The 16,210-nt window shown below is 53.0% G+C and overlaps 1 protein-coding gene across 2 annotated transcripts; it reads left to right on the forward strand.

Annotated features, from left to right (window-relative positions):
- The first annotated feature begins 4,949 nt into the window (after positions 1 to 4,949).
- Positions 4,950 to 11,522, forward strand: STX1B (syntaxin 1B). Of its 2 annotated transcripts, XM_074998358.1 has the most exons (9): positions 4,950 to 4,985; positions 5,965 to 6,064; positions 6,771 to 6,845; positions 6,990 to 7,063; positions 7,654 to 7,762; positions 8,434 to 8,507; positions 8,872 to 9,009; positions 10,009 to 10,119; positions 11,442 to 11,522. In XM_074998358.1, the coding sequence occupies exons 1-9, from the start codon at positions 4,965 to 4,967 to the stop codon at positions 11,520 to 11,522; spliced, it is 783 nt and encodes a 260-aa protein (XP_074854459.1). In that variant the 5' UTR covers positions 4,950 to 4,964. The 2 variants fall into 2 exon arrangements, with proteins under 2 accessions (XP_074854459.1, XP_074854458.1); XM_074998357.1 differs by lacking the exon at positions 11,442 to 11,522 and having other exon boundaries at positions 4,965 to 4,985; positions 8,872 to 9,008; positions 10,054 to 10,096.
- The last annotated feature ends 4,688 nt before the right edge of the window (positions 11,523 to 16,210 follow it).

Genomic DNA, 16,210 nt, shown 5'->3' on the forward strand with positions numbered 1-16,210 from the left:
TGCCCCTCCCTGAAGCACAGCGCCCCCTGCTGGGCCCTACCGCTCCCTACAGTACAGCGCCCCCTGCTGGGACCTGCCCCTCCCTGAAGCACAGCGCCTCCTGCTGGGCCCTACCGCTCCCTACAGTACAGCGCCCCCTGCTGGGACCTGCCCCTCCCTGAAGCACAGCGCCCCCTGCTGGGCCCTACCGCTCCCTACAGTACAGCGCCCCCTGCTGGGTCCTGCCCCTCCCTGAAGCACAGCGCCCCCTGCTGGGCCCTACCGCTCCCTACAGTACAGCGCCCCCTGCTGGGACCTGCCCCTCCCTGAAGCACAGCGCCCCCTGCTGGGCCCTACCGCTCCCTACAGTACAGTGCCCCCTGCTGGGCCCCACCCCTCTGCAGCACAGCGCCCCCTAGCTCTGCACTGGAGCATGGGGGTCAGTGCTGACGCCACTGCGCTGGCTGGTTGTTCTGGCTGTGAGGGGAATGTGACAGTCCCCCAAGCAGAGGCTGCGCTGCCCTCCACTCCCCCACGTTCCCACAGCCACGGGAGTGTGTGAGTTATGTCACCGCTCCAACGCACGGAGCAGTGACCTTGGAGCCAAGGAGATCGCGTGAGACATGCGAGCTGAAATGCCCTCCAGGAGAGAGAGAGAGAGAGAGAGAGAGAGAGAGAGCCCCTCCCCGGTCCACCTTCCCCACCCCTCTATCTCAGGCTCCTCCCCACCTGGCACCCCTTTTGGGACTCCCTGTCTTTCTCCAGCTTTGAGGGGGGTAGGTCTTCCTCGCCCAGACTGGAATACTCCCTGCAGCGGTGAGCGTTGGCCACCCTGGGCGGAGAGGGAAGATGTTTCTGGGCTGCTACTCCAGAACACGTCTCCACGGGTTAGATCAAGCCTGGCAAAGCAAATCATGTAAGTGGTGTATAGTCACAGCAGAGACAGGGCTGCAAAGGGGGCTGTGGGGAGGGAGAGCATGGGAGAGACGGGGTGGAGGGGATAGATAGACAGATAGAGGGGGTGTGTTGGGATAGATAGATAGAGGGGGTGTGTGGGGATAGATAGAGGAGGTGTGGGGGGGTAGGTAGAGGAGGTGTGTGGGGATGGACGCATAGCTAGACAGAAGGGCACAGTAAACTCTTTCATATCTGGCATTCTATTATCCGGAACTCTCAAATAACCGGGATTTTAACCATAAGTAAATTTTACTTCCATTTTCTGTAAGTACAGTTTAGTGAAAGTAAATGCAAATAAATACAGCAAATACAGTAGAAGTGTACAATGTACAGTACTGTCATTGCTGGTAAATAAAGTTCTCTGCGTACATTTTTGTTTGTTTCTTAATATTAAATCTTGTTTTTCTCTAGTGCTATGCATTGCTAGGTGTACCTCTTTGTTATCCAGAATATTTCACTATCTGGCAAACTGCCGGTTCCAGGGCTGCCAGATATGAAAGAGTTTACTGTAGATGGACAGAGAGATAGATAGACAGATAGGGTGTGTGTGGAGTTGGGGGGACAGGGTGTAGTGGAAAGAAGCTGACTAGGGATGGATAAAGGTAGGATTAGAAGAATTCAATTTTTTTAAATAATTTTGATAATTTTTAAGTGTTTTCCCCCAATTTTCCTATTTCAGCACAGTCAAGTTTACTTAAAGCTCTCGGGCCTCATCCACCTAACTTTGCCTGGCTGTCCATTCAGTTGTTACTAATGGAAATCTTTCTTTCCGTGATTTGAGTGCTGTGTGGCAAAATCAATGTTTATCAATAAAATTTAACCCTTCAAAGTCTAGATCAGAAGATCTTGACTTTTCCCAACTCTGTACCCCTTTCCGGGGGCTGATTTGTCTTGCGCCCCTCCAAGTTTCACCGTACTGACAGGCGACTTGCTTACTAAATCGAACATAAAAATACCAAAGCCTCACAGCATGCTACTGCCGCAAAGTTGCTGACTTTCTCATTTTTTGCCATGTAATTATAAAGTAAATCATCTGGAATATAAATATCGTACTTACATTTCAGTGGGTAGGAGCCAGAGTGGGATAAATAAGTCGTAAGAAGTGTTAGTGTGGAGTGACTTCCCTGCTGCTCAGCCCATGGTAAAGCTAGGCGAATCGCCAGATAAGTTGATGTACTTCCAGGAAGACCCCTGGGCACCTCCAGGGTATGTGCACCCCAGCTGAGAACCACTAGCTAGATCACAGTTGCAGAGAGGTCTGCACCCTGGTAGAGAAGGAGAGAAGGAGATTTATAGATCCACGTATCCTCCTAAACAAACATCTTTGTGTCCATCTCCAGGTACACACTCCTCCATCTATGCAGATCTCCCTGTCCCCAGCTCACCCGCCCATTTTAGTGTTTCTTAAATTGATCTTGATTTATTTCTGTAGCAGGAGAGTGGGGTGTAGTGGGTTAGAGTTGGGAGGCTGAAGTCAGGACTGCTGAGCTCTGTGTCCAGCTCTGAAAGGGGAGTGAGGAGCAGGGGGTTGGAACAGGAAGTGATGGGGTTCAGGGTTGTGGTCTTAGCACTGCAGGGCTTTAGTCCAACCCATTTAGCGCTCTGTGCCTCAGCTTCCCCAGGTGTTGCAGTAGATCTGTTCCTTCCTTAGACCAGGCTGACTTTAGTCTGTGGGGGGAGGGATGGAGGGGGGATGGGGAAAGGCAGTGACATTATTTAGGGGGAACCCTTCCCTTAATCTCTTGCCTGCTAAATCCCACTTCCCTACTCCTCTGCCAAAACTGGACACAGCTTGGCCCCATTTTAACTGGGAGGGGGACTCAAAACTCTCAGAGCCACGCCGGTGTTTAGTGGGGGGCAGTGGGCCCTATTTCCAGGCGGGGTTGGCAGTCGGTGGCTCTTGGCCTAAACAGGGTCAAAGCCAGGGTCTCTGTTTTTCCCCTCGCCCAAGATTCAGCCACCCTGTCCAGCCCCCAAACTGCTCCAGGCCCAGGCTGTGTCGGGTTCTGTCGGCCTCACAGGCCATAGTGGGCAATGCAGGTGCAGAGGACAGCACCCCAAAGGGGCAGCTAAGGCAGGTGATTTGGATGCCTGGGGATGGGAGAGCCAGGGTGCAAGGGAGGAGTTTGCCACTGGAGGGACATGGGAGGCAATGAAATACTGGATAGACAATCTGAGCTACCGTATTTCTCCTCTCAAAAAAGAGGCTCCCTGAGAGGGAGTGTGTTTGTACCAGCATCCCCAGCTCACGCGGTACGAATGCACTAGACATACTACAGCACATGAATACAATGGGAGCTGGTGCGTCCCAATACAGATACGCTCCCTCTTGGGGCTCCTCTCTGGTATGTGTATCAGAGGGGTTGCCGTGTGAGTCTGTATCCGCAGAAACAATGAGAACTCCTGGGGCACCTTAGAGCCTAACGGATATTTTGGAGCATAAGCGTTCATGGGCAAAGACCCACTCCGTCAACGCAGTCAGGGAGGTCAGCTCTGGCCTCGTCAACTCAGGCCTTCCTCTTGCTTGGCGCTCCCTTCTTTCTGCGGGCCTGTATATTTCTCCCTGCCTCAGGAATCTCCACTCATGCATCTGATGAAGTGGGTCTTTGCCCATGAAAGCCTACGGTCCAAAATATCTGTTAGTCTGTAAGGTGCCACAGGGCTTCTCATTGTTTATTATATGGTAACCCTAATCCATAGATAGAGGAGGTGTGTGGGGATATATAGATAGATAGAGAAGGTGTGTGGGGATGGATAGATAGATAGGGTTTGGGGGGATCCCATTCCCCTGCCCCAGAGACCCCTCCCACAGGCGGGGGGCTAGGTTGGTGGAGGGATGGCTCAGTGGTTAGAGCACTGGCCTGGTAAGCCCACAGTTGTGAGCTCTATCGTTGAGGGGGTCTGGAGCAGGTTAGACTGGGGGGGAAATCTGTCAGTGATGGTGGCAGGTCCTTCTGGAAGTACAGGGAACTGGCCTTGATGATATTTCAGGGTCCCGTCCAGCTCTAGGAGATAGCTAGATATACGCAGCAAGCCCTCGCAACGCGCGATTTCGAGTTGTGCTTAACTTGAATTAACGTGAGTTAAGCACATCTCAAACTCCCAGTGGCCCTGGTTCAGCCCCCTCCTCCCCGCCCTGCAGCCTGGCTCACCACCCCACATGTGGCTCTGGCTCAACCCTGCCCCCCCGCAGCCCTAGCCCACCACCAGGCTTAACCCTCCCCAACCCCAGGATTAACTTTCAAAAGGAGCTGCTGGTGCTCCAGCTGCAGAACGTGTGTTCAGCTGGGGAAAACACCACCACCGACTTACACAAAGTTCAAGTTACGCGAGGGTGCGTGGGACCAACCCGTGTAAACTGAGGACTACTGCATAGCCGTATGTCTTCATCCTGGAGCTCAATCCCCATATGCACCTCATTCCCCTGCCTGAGTCCTGTTCTGCATGCCAACCCCCTCAGCCCTGCCCCGGCCCCCTTCCTCAGCCTGGAGAAAGTGAGCGAAGCTGGGGGAGAGCAAGCGACAGAGGGAGGGAGCATGGAGCAAGGGTGGGGATGGGGCAGGGCCTCAGTGTAGGAACCAGGCAGGGGTGTTCAGTTCTGTGCAGTGAGACAGCTGGCAAGCCTGGGGGTACCAGCAATGTTATGGGTGAGGGAGTTCAGGGTTTGAACACATGGGGGAGCTGCAGGAGGGGGTTGATGGCATAGGCCAGATCTTTCTTCATTTTATGTCCTAAATTGTAGGACAGCTGCCGCGCTCCACTCTGGAGACGGCTGCATCTGAGCACTGGGCAAGCCATCCCTGCAGGACAGCACTATGCAGCTGTTCCCCAGCTGTCCCACCCCAGAAGTGGCTGCATGGCAGGGCTTCACTGTGTGTTACATAACTGGCACACCCCACAGATTGCTCTAAGGGGGATCGTTGTGACCCACGTGACGGCAGGGCACGTAAGCTCTTCCCTTGTCTCCTCTGCAGGCCAAAGACAGCGACGATGAAGAAGAGGTGGTACATGTGGACCGGGATCATTTTATGGATGAATTCTTTGAACAGGTCAGGTCTGCTTTTCGGATGAGTGGTGGAGATTGACTCCTGCCCCAGCTGCCCCGCCCCAGACCTGGCTGCAGCTCACCCCCTTAGCTCACAACATGCTGTATCTGTGTAACCTAAAATAACTCCGGCCGAGGCAGGTGGTTCTGAATTAGCCTGCAGCTGGCGTCATTCATTTTCAGACAAGCTCATTAATATGCAGAGGTGCTCGCTAATGATGCAGTTTGTGCTACGCACGCAGGTGGTGATGTTGTAAATGATACACCTGGCCTGGTTAACGCTGCAGCCCTGCCGGGAGGAGAGGGCAGGAGGCCTAGGAAAGTGCGGGAAACAGTTCGTTTCCCACGCCACAGCCTGGCTCCAGGGGCTGACGTGGGACAAGATCCAGAGCATGAGTGCAACACCTCCGAGTGCCAGGGTCGGGCAATGGGCTCTGCTCTAACTGCCAGGGACAGCGCCCCCTGCTGGGCCCTGCCCCACTCCCTGCAGCACAGCGCCCCCTGCTGGCTCCACCCCCTCCCTGCAGCAAAGTGCCCCCTGCTGGGCCCTGCCCCCCTCCTCCCTGCAGCACAGTGCCCCCTGCTGGCTCCACCCACTCCCTGCAGCACAGCGCCCCCTGCTGGGCCCTGCCCCCCTCCCTGCAGCACAGCGCCCCCTGCTGGCTCCACCCACTCCCTGCAGCAAAGTGCCCCCTGCTGGGCCCTGACCCCCCTCCTCCCTGCAGCACAGCGCCCCCTGCTGGCTCCACCCACTCCCTGCGGCACAGCGCCCCCTGCTGGGCCCTGCCCCGCTCCCTGCAGCACAGCGCCCCCTGCTGGCTCCACCCACTCCCTGCGGCACAGTGCCCCCTGCTGGCTCCACCCACTCCCTGCGGCACAGCGCCCCCTGCTGGGCCCTGCCCCCTCCCTGCAGCACAGCGCCCCCTGCTGGCATACCTGGAGCTAGCAGTGCACGCTGCATGAATCTGTCTGTCCATCCCCAGGTGGAGGAGATCCGTGGCTGCATAGAGAAGCTGTCAGAGGATGTGGAGCAGGTGAAGAAGCAGCACAGTGCCATCCTGGCAGCTCCCAACCCAGATGAGAGTGAGTCCAGGTGCCCCAGGCTTGCCCCATCACCTCCCTGCTCTGCGTGGGGGAGAGGGCAGAACCTAGAAAGATCCGTTGCTCCTTCCTCACCTAGCCACCCATCCCCCCCTTCGTCTGTCCCTCTATACACGGTCTGTCTAGTCCATTGCCTGCCCCATGTACACCCACCGTCTGCCCTGCCCTCTTCTTTCCTTCATCCCCAGCCACTCGTAAGCCCCTCCATCGCTGTGTGCCTTCATCCCTCTCTCCTATTTACCCAGCTGTCCATCCAGCCACCTGTCTGGCAGTGAACCAACCGTCTGTCCATCCCTCCAGCTGCCTTCCCCACTGGCTCCCCTGCCCTCCATCATCTGCTGCCCCCTGCGTACGCCCCTAGCTGCTGGTATCAGCTCTTCCCTGCATTCGCCCTTTATGCAGCCAGCTCTTCCAGGCCCTGTCCGTACTGTGGGAGGCAGGCAGTGGGGCAAGGAGGGGCTGCCTAGAGGGTGTGCCCGCCATGGGGATCCCAGAAGAGCAAGGGGCTGGGAAACTGGCCCCACACCGAGGAGGGAGTGGGTTAGTGGAGCGGGGAGAGGGGACTCCAGGGAACATGCCCACCATGGGGATCTCAGGGACAGGTGACCTCTCCCCCCATGCAGAAGGGACACGGTGGAGAAACTTCTATCTCATGCCCCCTTCTCTCCCCACCCCCCACCCCGGACAGAGACCAAGCAGGAGCTGGAGGACCTCACGGCCGACATCAAGAAGACGGCCAACAAGGTGCGCTCCAAGTTGAAAGGTAAGAGCCCAGGCGGCCACATTGGCTTGTGCGCTACATGTGCCCACCCAGGGCATGTCACTCCGTCTGGAAAAATAGTCCCCTTCCTCCACGCCGGGAGGTTGGGTCTGTGGCTCTGATTCAGCTCCTTGTGTATCTTTGCAGCCATTGAGCAGAGCATTGAGCAGGAAGAAGGGCTGAACCGATCCTCGGCTGACCTGCGGATTCGTAAAACACAGGTATCCCTCCGCCCCCACCCCTAGACTCCCCAGACACAGGTATCCCTCCGCCCCCACCCCTCGACGCCCCAGACACAGGTATCCCTCCGCCCCCACCCCTAGACTCCCCAGACACAGGTATCCCTCCGCCCCACCCCTCGACTCCCCAGACACAGGTATCCCTCCGCCCCCACCCCTCGACTCCCCAGACACAGGTATCCCTCCAACCTCACTCCTCCACTCCAGACAAACGTATCCTTCCGCCCTCACCTTCCATCTCCCAGACACAGGTATCCCTCCAACCTCACCCTGCTTCCCTCATCCCTCCAAACCCCAGACAGGTATCCCTCCGCCCTCACCCCTCCCCAACACAGATATTCCTCAGCCCCCAAAAACTGGTATCCCTCTGCCCTCACCCCTCCCCAGCATTGGTATCCCTCCACCCTTGTGCCCCCAACACTCTAGCCCTGATATTCCTGTGTCCTCTCAGCTAAGGGCAGATCACTCTTAATGAAAACCAGGGCCACAAGCTTCCACCCCAGAAAAAAATAGTCCCTCCCTTGTGCACTCTGCGTCTCTCACCGTTTCCTCCCCCTGCCCTGCCCCTGCAGCACTCCACCCTGTCCCGTAAGTTCGTGGAGGTGATGACAGAGTACAACGCCACCCAGTCCAAATACCGGGACCGCTGCAAGGATCGGATCCAGAGGCAACTGGAGATAAGTATGTTTGGGGGGGGGGGGCGGCCAGAGCGGGAGCTGGGGGGGAGGCTCTGAGTGTGTGCGTGTTAGGGAGAGCAGCGCTGCTCCCTGCTGGTGACAGCCAGGCCTGAGCAGGTATGTGTGTGTGCACACTCTCACAACACTGACCCCAGTGGCCCAGTTTGGCACTAGGGGGCGCTGTGCTGCAGGGTCAGGCAGGGCCCAGCAGGGGGCGCTGTGCTGCAAGGAGGGGGCAGGGCCCAGTAGGGGGCGCTGTGCTGCAGGGATGGGGGCAGGGCCCAGCAGGGGGTGCTGTGCTGCAGGGAGGGGCCGGCCCCAGCAGGGGGCATTGTGCTGCAGGCAGGGGGGCAGTGCCCAGCAGGGGGTGCTGTGCTGCAGGGAGCGGCAGGACCCGGCAGGGGGCGCTGTGCTGCAGGGAGGGGGGCAGGGCCCAGCAGGGGGCGCTGTGCTGCTGAGGGGGAGAGCAGGGCCAGCAGGGGGCGCTGTGCTGCAGGGGGTGAGGCAGGGCCAAGAAGGCGGCGCTGTGCTGCAGGGAGCAGAGTAGGTCCCAGCAGTGGGTGCTTCCCCTGGCAGGCAGGACTGGTCCCAGAGCCCATATACAGAGCTAGAGGACACTGATTTTGCATCCATTAGCCCTGGGCCAAGTCCACTGACCTTCCACCCCCTTCGCAGCTGGCCGGACAACCACCAACGAGGAGCTCGAAGACATGCTGGAGAGCGGCAAATTGGCTATTTTCACTGATGATGTAAGTGTCAGGACTGCGGCTGCTGGGATGCCACCAGAAACAGGGCTCCCGTGCTCCAGATTGGATGAGAGACTGAGCCAATAGCCCAGTGCGGCAGCAGGGGTCACTGTGCTGCAAGACGGGTGGGATTTGGAGGGGGGAGCTCCCCCATTGCAGTTAATGCTGAATCCAAGGCCCCAGTGCTGTGTTATGGGGCACTGGGCCATTGTGGAGAGAGTTCCCCATGTGGTGTCGCTGTGTGGGCTCTTAACCTGCTACTCCACCCCAGAGGTGGTTGCATTTCAGCAACGAGCGGGCACGAGGCAGCCCTGGGGGTTGGTGGGATGCTTCTTTCTATAGTCCAGACTCCCTTCCGCTTCTACAGATCAAAATGGACTCACAGATGACGAAACAGGCTCTGAATGAGATCGAGACCCGACACAATGAGATCATCAAACTGGAGACCAGTATCCGGGAACTGCATGATATGTTTGTCGACATGGCGATGCTGGTGGAGAGCCAGGTTAGAACCGGCAGTGTTACGGACCTGGAGCAGACCATCCTCTAGAACCCAAAGCTCTGGGTTGGGGGGCACAAGAGCTGTGGTTTAGAACCTGCAGAGTTCCATGAAATCCATGCACAGCAGTCTAGAACTCATACAGTTCTGGATTTCAGAGTCCATGGTTGGCTTCATCGTTTCAGTGTCAGCCACGTTCTCAGTCCTTTGAGCCGCTAAAAGCTTCAGGGTCTTTTGCAGTACAGAACAGTTAGAGTTCTGGATCACAGAGGACATGAGCAGTGGTCAAGTACTTAATGCATTCTAGAACATAATACACCTGACAGTCCAGCAGCTCCGTAATCAAGGGCCCAGAGAGACATGGAGGGTGATGCATGTGTAGGTACTCACAGCTGTATGTGTCCTGCCATCTAGAACCCATAGAGTTCCCACACTCTGAGGCCAGGCAGAGAACCAGAGAGGGTCTTCAGATGGTGGGTTCTCTTTCTGATGGTGGGTTTCTCTTTCTCTAGAGCTCTTCCTGGCCACCACTGGGTCCAGGCTGCATGTTCTAGGATCCAGAACGCATTATGAGCTCTAGAACAGTCTCACCAAGCCTTTAATGGTTCTGGCTCCTAGGAAATACTACTCGGGGCTGGCTTGGAGAGGCCATCGGGGCTGCAGAGGCGTCCGTGGGGTGCGGTTTTAAGCTCACAAGGTGCCTAGCTGTCCTGTTCAGCTGTTGGCCTCTCTCCAAAGGACCGCCAGCCAGCCAGCGCCCCAGTGTGAGGTGGTGATGAAAATCTGGACTGAGACGCACACAACTCATTGCATGCGAGACTCAAAACAGCTTCTGGATAAGGTTCACTGTTGCCTCAGAGGCCGGCTCGAGGGGAAAGCCCCCCGCCCCCAAAGCCAGCCAGTCCCAGACCGGTTCTGGTGCTCCCTACAGGGCAAAGACCCCGTGTCCCATTCCCAGTCTTTCTGGGCTGGTTACCTCTCAGCTGGGCTCTCTCTCGGTTACAGGGGGAGATGATTGACCGCATCGAGTACAACGTGGAGCATTCTGTGGACTATGTGGAAAGAGCTGTGTCTGACACCAAGAAAGCTGTAAAATACCAGAGCAAGGCTCGGAGGGTGAGTGCAGGCGTGGGGGGAGGGGATGGGCCCCACCTGTTCTGCCGCGAATCCTCTTCAGCCCAGGGCAGAGGCTGAGACCCCACAGAAATCCACACTCAGCTCCTGCCCTTGCCCACCCGAGGCGGAGCCGCCCCATCAGAGCTCAGCTACCTTTTCCCCACCCTTCTCCTGTCTCTCCCATGCCAGCACTCCCTCCGCAGGGCCTCTCCACACCGCGCGCTTCATTAATCTCACACGTGGCAGCTGTTTGCTATGTTTAACCTGGCCTCTGTCTAGACGCCCCTTCCCAGCACCCAGCCCAGCAATTCGCCCCTCCCCAGCTCTGCCGGGGCTCCTCGCTGCCAGCCCACGTCCCCCTCCATCGCAGCCCCACCTCCCTCGGCAGAGCCACGACAGAGGTCCGTCAAACCGCTTCCCAGCATTGCAAGTAACCGGCGGCCATGGCCTCCGCACGGCAGAGGAAGGCCACTCAAAGCAGACAGGAGGGCCAGACACTCCTTTGTTTCCAGCAGGAGATAGAAAGACAGCCACAGAACTGAGCACTCCTCGAGGGTGTGTTTCCACGGCAGAGTTATTCCGGAATAGCAGCTGCTGTTTTGAAATAACTTTGCCAGCATCTACAACTGCTATTTGGAAGTAGCATTTGGCTTATTTCAAAATTGGTGACCCTCTTTCCATGAGGAACAGCGCCTGTTTGGAATAGGCTATACCGGAATAGCGTACGCTAAAATAGAGCTTCTGTGTAGGCATGGTGTTTCAGATCAGAGCTCCTGGAGGCAGGGCTTCCATGGGTTTTAATCCAAAATAGGCTCTATAGTGTGGACACACTGTTTCAGAATAAGTTTTGCTCATTTTGGGGCTTCCCTGTAGTGTGGACGCGTTATTCCAGAATAGCTTATTTTGGAATAACAACTCTGGAATGAGCTGTTCCAGAATAACTCTGGAGTGTTGACATACTGCTAGGTTCCATCTCTGGCTCTGGGAGGGTGTGTGGGATCTAGGGAGGTGGAGACCAGGGAAACAGGAGCCAAAACTCGGATTCTCTTCTGTATTTAATCAGTCACCTTTGTGTGTAATAAAAGCAAACAACTACCCCCAGCCGAGGTCCCTGGACCATAGCTCCAATGGGGTCCGTAGGGCTAGACCCTGCGGCTGGTGTCACTCCATGTAGCTCCTCTGATTTCCGTTCCCCAAAGCTCTCACTCGGCCTGCTTGTTGTCTGGCAGGTGCTCGATCCAGCCACGCGAGCATTAAACAAGTCATTAACTTCGCTCTTTCTCTCTCTTTCCCTTGCTTCCTGGATTGCTGGGGTAATGTAGAAGAAAATTATGATTATAATTTGTTGCGTCGTCCTTGGAGTAGTTCTTGCTTCCTCAATCGGGGGGACTCTGGGGTTGTAAATTAAAGCAAAAAATATATAATAATATAATAATAATAATTTAAAGAAAAATTGTACATGCAATGGATATAACAGCACATGTTCCAGCTACCTATACGTACACTCCTTGCGGGTCAGCAAATCTAAGTTTCTTGTTCTCCACCATCCTTCCATCCATCTCTCCATCTCCCGGATGCCTGGGTTCTCCCCAGATCTTCTGACATCCTCGATCACTGGTAGGAGGGTGTGGACGTGTCTGACAGCTAACCTTTGGGTTCACAGCGACCCAACGCTCTGGTCCCTCTTTGCTTCAGGGGTCATCTCGGAGGGGATGGGCAGTGATCTGTCCTTGGTTAGCACTCTCGTGCGTTGGGGTCTGCTTGGGATGGTGTGGCCAGTAAAGAGGGGAATCACCGTGAGTTAGTCATTGTGAGAAAAAATACCAACGTAATCCAAGGAATACTAGCATAACAGGATAACATACTGTCAGTATTAGACTGTTAAGGAATTCCAGAGTGGCTACCCGTCAGTTTTTCCAAAAAAATACCAGCGTATCCTAGGAAATACTTCCAAAACAACAAGAAGTCCTGTGGCACCGTATAGGCTAACAGATATTTTGATGCATCTGATGAAGCGGGTCTTTGCCCACGAAAGCTGATGCTCCAAAATATCTGTTAGTCTATAAGGTACCACAAGATTTCTTGTTGTTTGTGTAGACGCCAGTAACTCAGCTACCCTCTGATACTAGCAAATACTAGAGTAACTGACTATCACATGTCTGTACTCGTACGCAGTGGAAAACAGCAGTAGTTAGCCATCTGAAATTATAGGAAAAAATACCTGCAAATGATATGACATACTAATGCAGCAAAGTATCACAGTATCGATATTCAAATATTATGGAATGATTACCAGTCAGCCATTGCAGAGGAAACCAGACTGCTACACAGAATACTAGAGTAATAGCAACCAGTGTTGATACTACAGCATTGAGGAATTCCTGAGCACCCAAGAATAATGGACATGAATGATGGACAATCCCCAAAATACTAATACTATCATATCAACGGGAAACTAGCGCACAAGCACTAGCGTGAAAAGGCTGCTCCAGCAGATGCTAACGCTATAGGAGCAATACTGCAGTATCAAACACAAATACTGCCCTTCGAAAGAGAGCAGCCATAGCTCCGAATACTTCTGTATTAATGCTACTGGACCAGCTGTATTAGAGCAATACTACAACAGTACCCAAAACAACACACTGCTTCTCCTGAAATATCCAGGAATACTGCAGTATTTATGCTACGCTAGCAAGAGTGTTCCAGGAGTAGACGTACGACAGTATAAGAGTGTTAAAAACGGCCCAGTTTAAGTCATCCCTTGTCTGAAGATGCGAGAGGACCATAACGTACTCCAGTTGCCCAAGACACTCCAGTATTCTTGCTTTGGGGGAATGCGTGGCTAGTCCAGTTCATGCCTATTTGCCATTCCTCGTGCCAGGAATGGTTGTTTTCTCTACGTACATGGTACAGAAATATCACAAAATCAAAGAAAACTCCAGTATTCCAGCTGGGGAGACCCTAAAGCCCAGCCCCTCCTTTGCAGGAGAGCAGGTAGGAACACAAATTATTATTAAGTTACTCATGATCCGGAAATGTATTACACTCTTCCAGAGGATTGATTCCGCACCCTTGGAAAGCAGGTTAGAATAGCTAAGGAATATAAGACAGCACCTGAGGGTCAGGAGAGTAAGAACCAATCGCCAATACAACACCTGTAGGAAGGAAATCACCGTGGAGGTGTCACTGTAATGCTGACTCTAAGCCCTCCCTTAGAAAACTAGGCTAATAGATTAAAATAATACCAACTCACCAGTACTAAACCCTAGTAACATGCAAGAATAATAATGGCCCCTCAGAATGAACCCCACTATAAAATACTAGAATAATAAGGGCTGCCAATTACGGCAACTTTGTCATAAATCTGCAGCAGTATAGAGGAATAATGGCTAATTGCATTCAGATAATATAAAAATACTGGGCATACAAACTTTGGGGAGGAGAGAGGATCCCACAATATTCTAGACTAACACTGGCTCCCAAATATTACAACTTGATAAAATGCTCAAGTACCATACAGTAATCCTTGGTAATTTTACAGTAATCCTTGGTAATTTTACAGTAATAAATGCTCAGTTGTATGTCTGGGGGAAATACTGCAGTATGGCAGGGTAGTATTGACCTGGTACCAGTACTGCACATTTATTTAACAATGCTAGAGTTGCCCAGAATAATATCGAACAAGCAAGATTTTGCCCAAGAAAAGAAACCATGCAATATTCTGGAGTGAAAGTAGGTGCCCGAGTAAATATGTCCTTTATAAGTACCTTAAAGGAATATGGAGTAAATAGCATCCTTTGAGAAAAATGCTATGGTAAGTCTTCAGTCATAGTGGCTTGCTGTGAGCTACCTCACTGAAACATACTCCAGTAATCTCAAATGTTATACCCTTCATGGAATCATAGAACACTAGGACTGGAAGGGACCTCGAGAGGCCATCGAGTCCAGCCGCTTGGCCTAATGGCAGGACCAAGTACTGTCTGAACCATCCCTGATAGACATCTATCTAACCTGTTCTTAAATATCTCCAGCGATGGAGATTCCACAACCTCCCCAGGCAATTTATTCCACTGTTTGACCACCCTGACAGTTAGGAACTTTTTCCTAACGTCCAACCTAAACCTCCCTTGCTGCAGTTTAAGTCCATTGCCTCTTGTTCTATCCTCAGAGGCCAAAAAGAACACGTTGTCTCCCTCCTCCTTATGACCCTTTTAGATACCTGAAAACCGCTATCATGTCCCGCCTCAATCTTCTCTTTTCCAAACTAAACAAGCCCAATTCTTTCAGCCTTTCTTCATAGGTGACATTCTCTAGACCTTTAATCATTCTTGTCTAGACCTTTAATCATTCATACCCTTATTTGAAGAGAAACATAGACTAGAAGACAGTAACAATGCAAGCCAACTACCACATTCGTATACAAAGCTGGAAGGGCATATTAGTAACGGCTCTCCTGAGAACACAGCTACGCCACAGAGTAATAATGGATGTCCAGATATTATGCCCTTAGGAAAAAAATACTGCAGAAACCTAAAGTATTACTGGGTAGTATAAAGATACTACGGCATTACAGAGTAATGGTAGCTCTCCTACTGCAACATTCTTATAAAAATGCTAGAATACTCTTCACAAATAATGGATGTCTAAATAGTTTCCCTTGTTATTTTATACTTCAAAAAATACTCTAGTATACTACAGTAGTACTGGCCCTCCAAATATTACTCCTGTGTAAAAGTTACTGCTGTACGCTAGAAAGTTACTGTTTTCCAAAGCATCCACCCTTATGAAGAATACTGAAGCAATACAGAGTGACAGCGACTGCTGAAATACTGTTCCACTGGAGAAAAATGATAAAGCAATAATGGTTCCCCACATGCTGTACCTTTTGTAAAACCGCTAGCGTAGTAATAGCTGTGCCCTACGGCACAGTTCTCGAAGTGTGAGACTCACCTGGTGGCCCCACGGCTATATTTGCTTGCTGCAGATCTAAAGCAATACTACAGTTCTGCCAAGGCTGAGGTAAGGCTAGAGCAGCGGTTCTCAAACTGGGAGTTGGGGCTGCAAAGGGGTTGCGACCCTGTTTCATGGGACTGTCAGAGCTGAGGGGAAGGGGGTCAAGGACAACTAAGTCTGAGACTCCCCAGACATGGTGATCTTCTAAAGACCTTGGAGAGCGACGCGTGACACGGCACTGCAGTACGGCCTTGTAAAACTAGGGTAACGCTCACCAGGAAAAATGGTTGCCAAACACGCTCTTGTGAAAATACTGGAGTATTCTAGAGTAAACATGGCTCGCAGAGGCGCTTTCCCCCGATCAGGCTAGTATTTGTGTGCATGCAACGTCTATAGACAGCCCTCTCGTTAATAGTGACCCCCAGACACGCACCTAGGCGAACTTCGAGTCAGGATATCTTCCAAACACGCTTTGGAAACGAATGTTACTCTAGATTACTCTTGTTTTCTTAAGAAATATGCTTCTGCAAGAACAGCAATCTACAGCAATAATTGCTCCAAAATACATTTTTTATGATCATACTACAGTAATCCCCCCCAGCGCCCCCTCAGGAAACCATGGAGTAACCGGGCATAATAACCAGTCCCTGAAACACCCTTGTAAGCTACGATGAGAATTGGCTCCCAAAGGTGCCCTCAGACGAAAACTAGACAGGTAACATACCTCCATCTTCTAGTCCTCTGCCGGGGCGCTGCTGCCTCCCAGAGTGATAGCCCAGGTGGGTTTGTTTCTCTAGTACAGGGAGAATTCCAGCAAGTACTCAGCTCAGCTACTCTGGAACGCTGTTGGGAGAGTGGTGGGGGCTGGGGAGGGGGTGATCCCAGAGCAATATCAGCCAGATCTGGGTAGTCACAGTCTTGAAGGAACCTGACCGCAGGACGCTCTTGCGGCCCAGGCGTGGTGTGAACCTTGGCATCCGGAGGAAATCGAAAGGAAGGGAATAGGCTGCTGCAAGGCACATGATGGGACAGTGGCTGGTCCCTGATCGGTTGTCAGGGCATTAGGAGACACCCATCAGGACTCATCTAGCCTGTACCCAGCCGGGGCGCCATCGTGACCATATCTTGCCCCAAAATC

Source organism: Carettochelys insculpta, chromosome 6 (assembly GCF_033958435.1).
Source record: "Carettochelys insculpta isolate YL-2023 chromosome 6, ASM3395843v1, whole genome shotgun sequence".
NCBI lineage: Eukaryota > Metazoa > Chordata > Testudines > Carettochelyidae > Carettochelys > Carettochelys insculpta.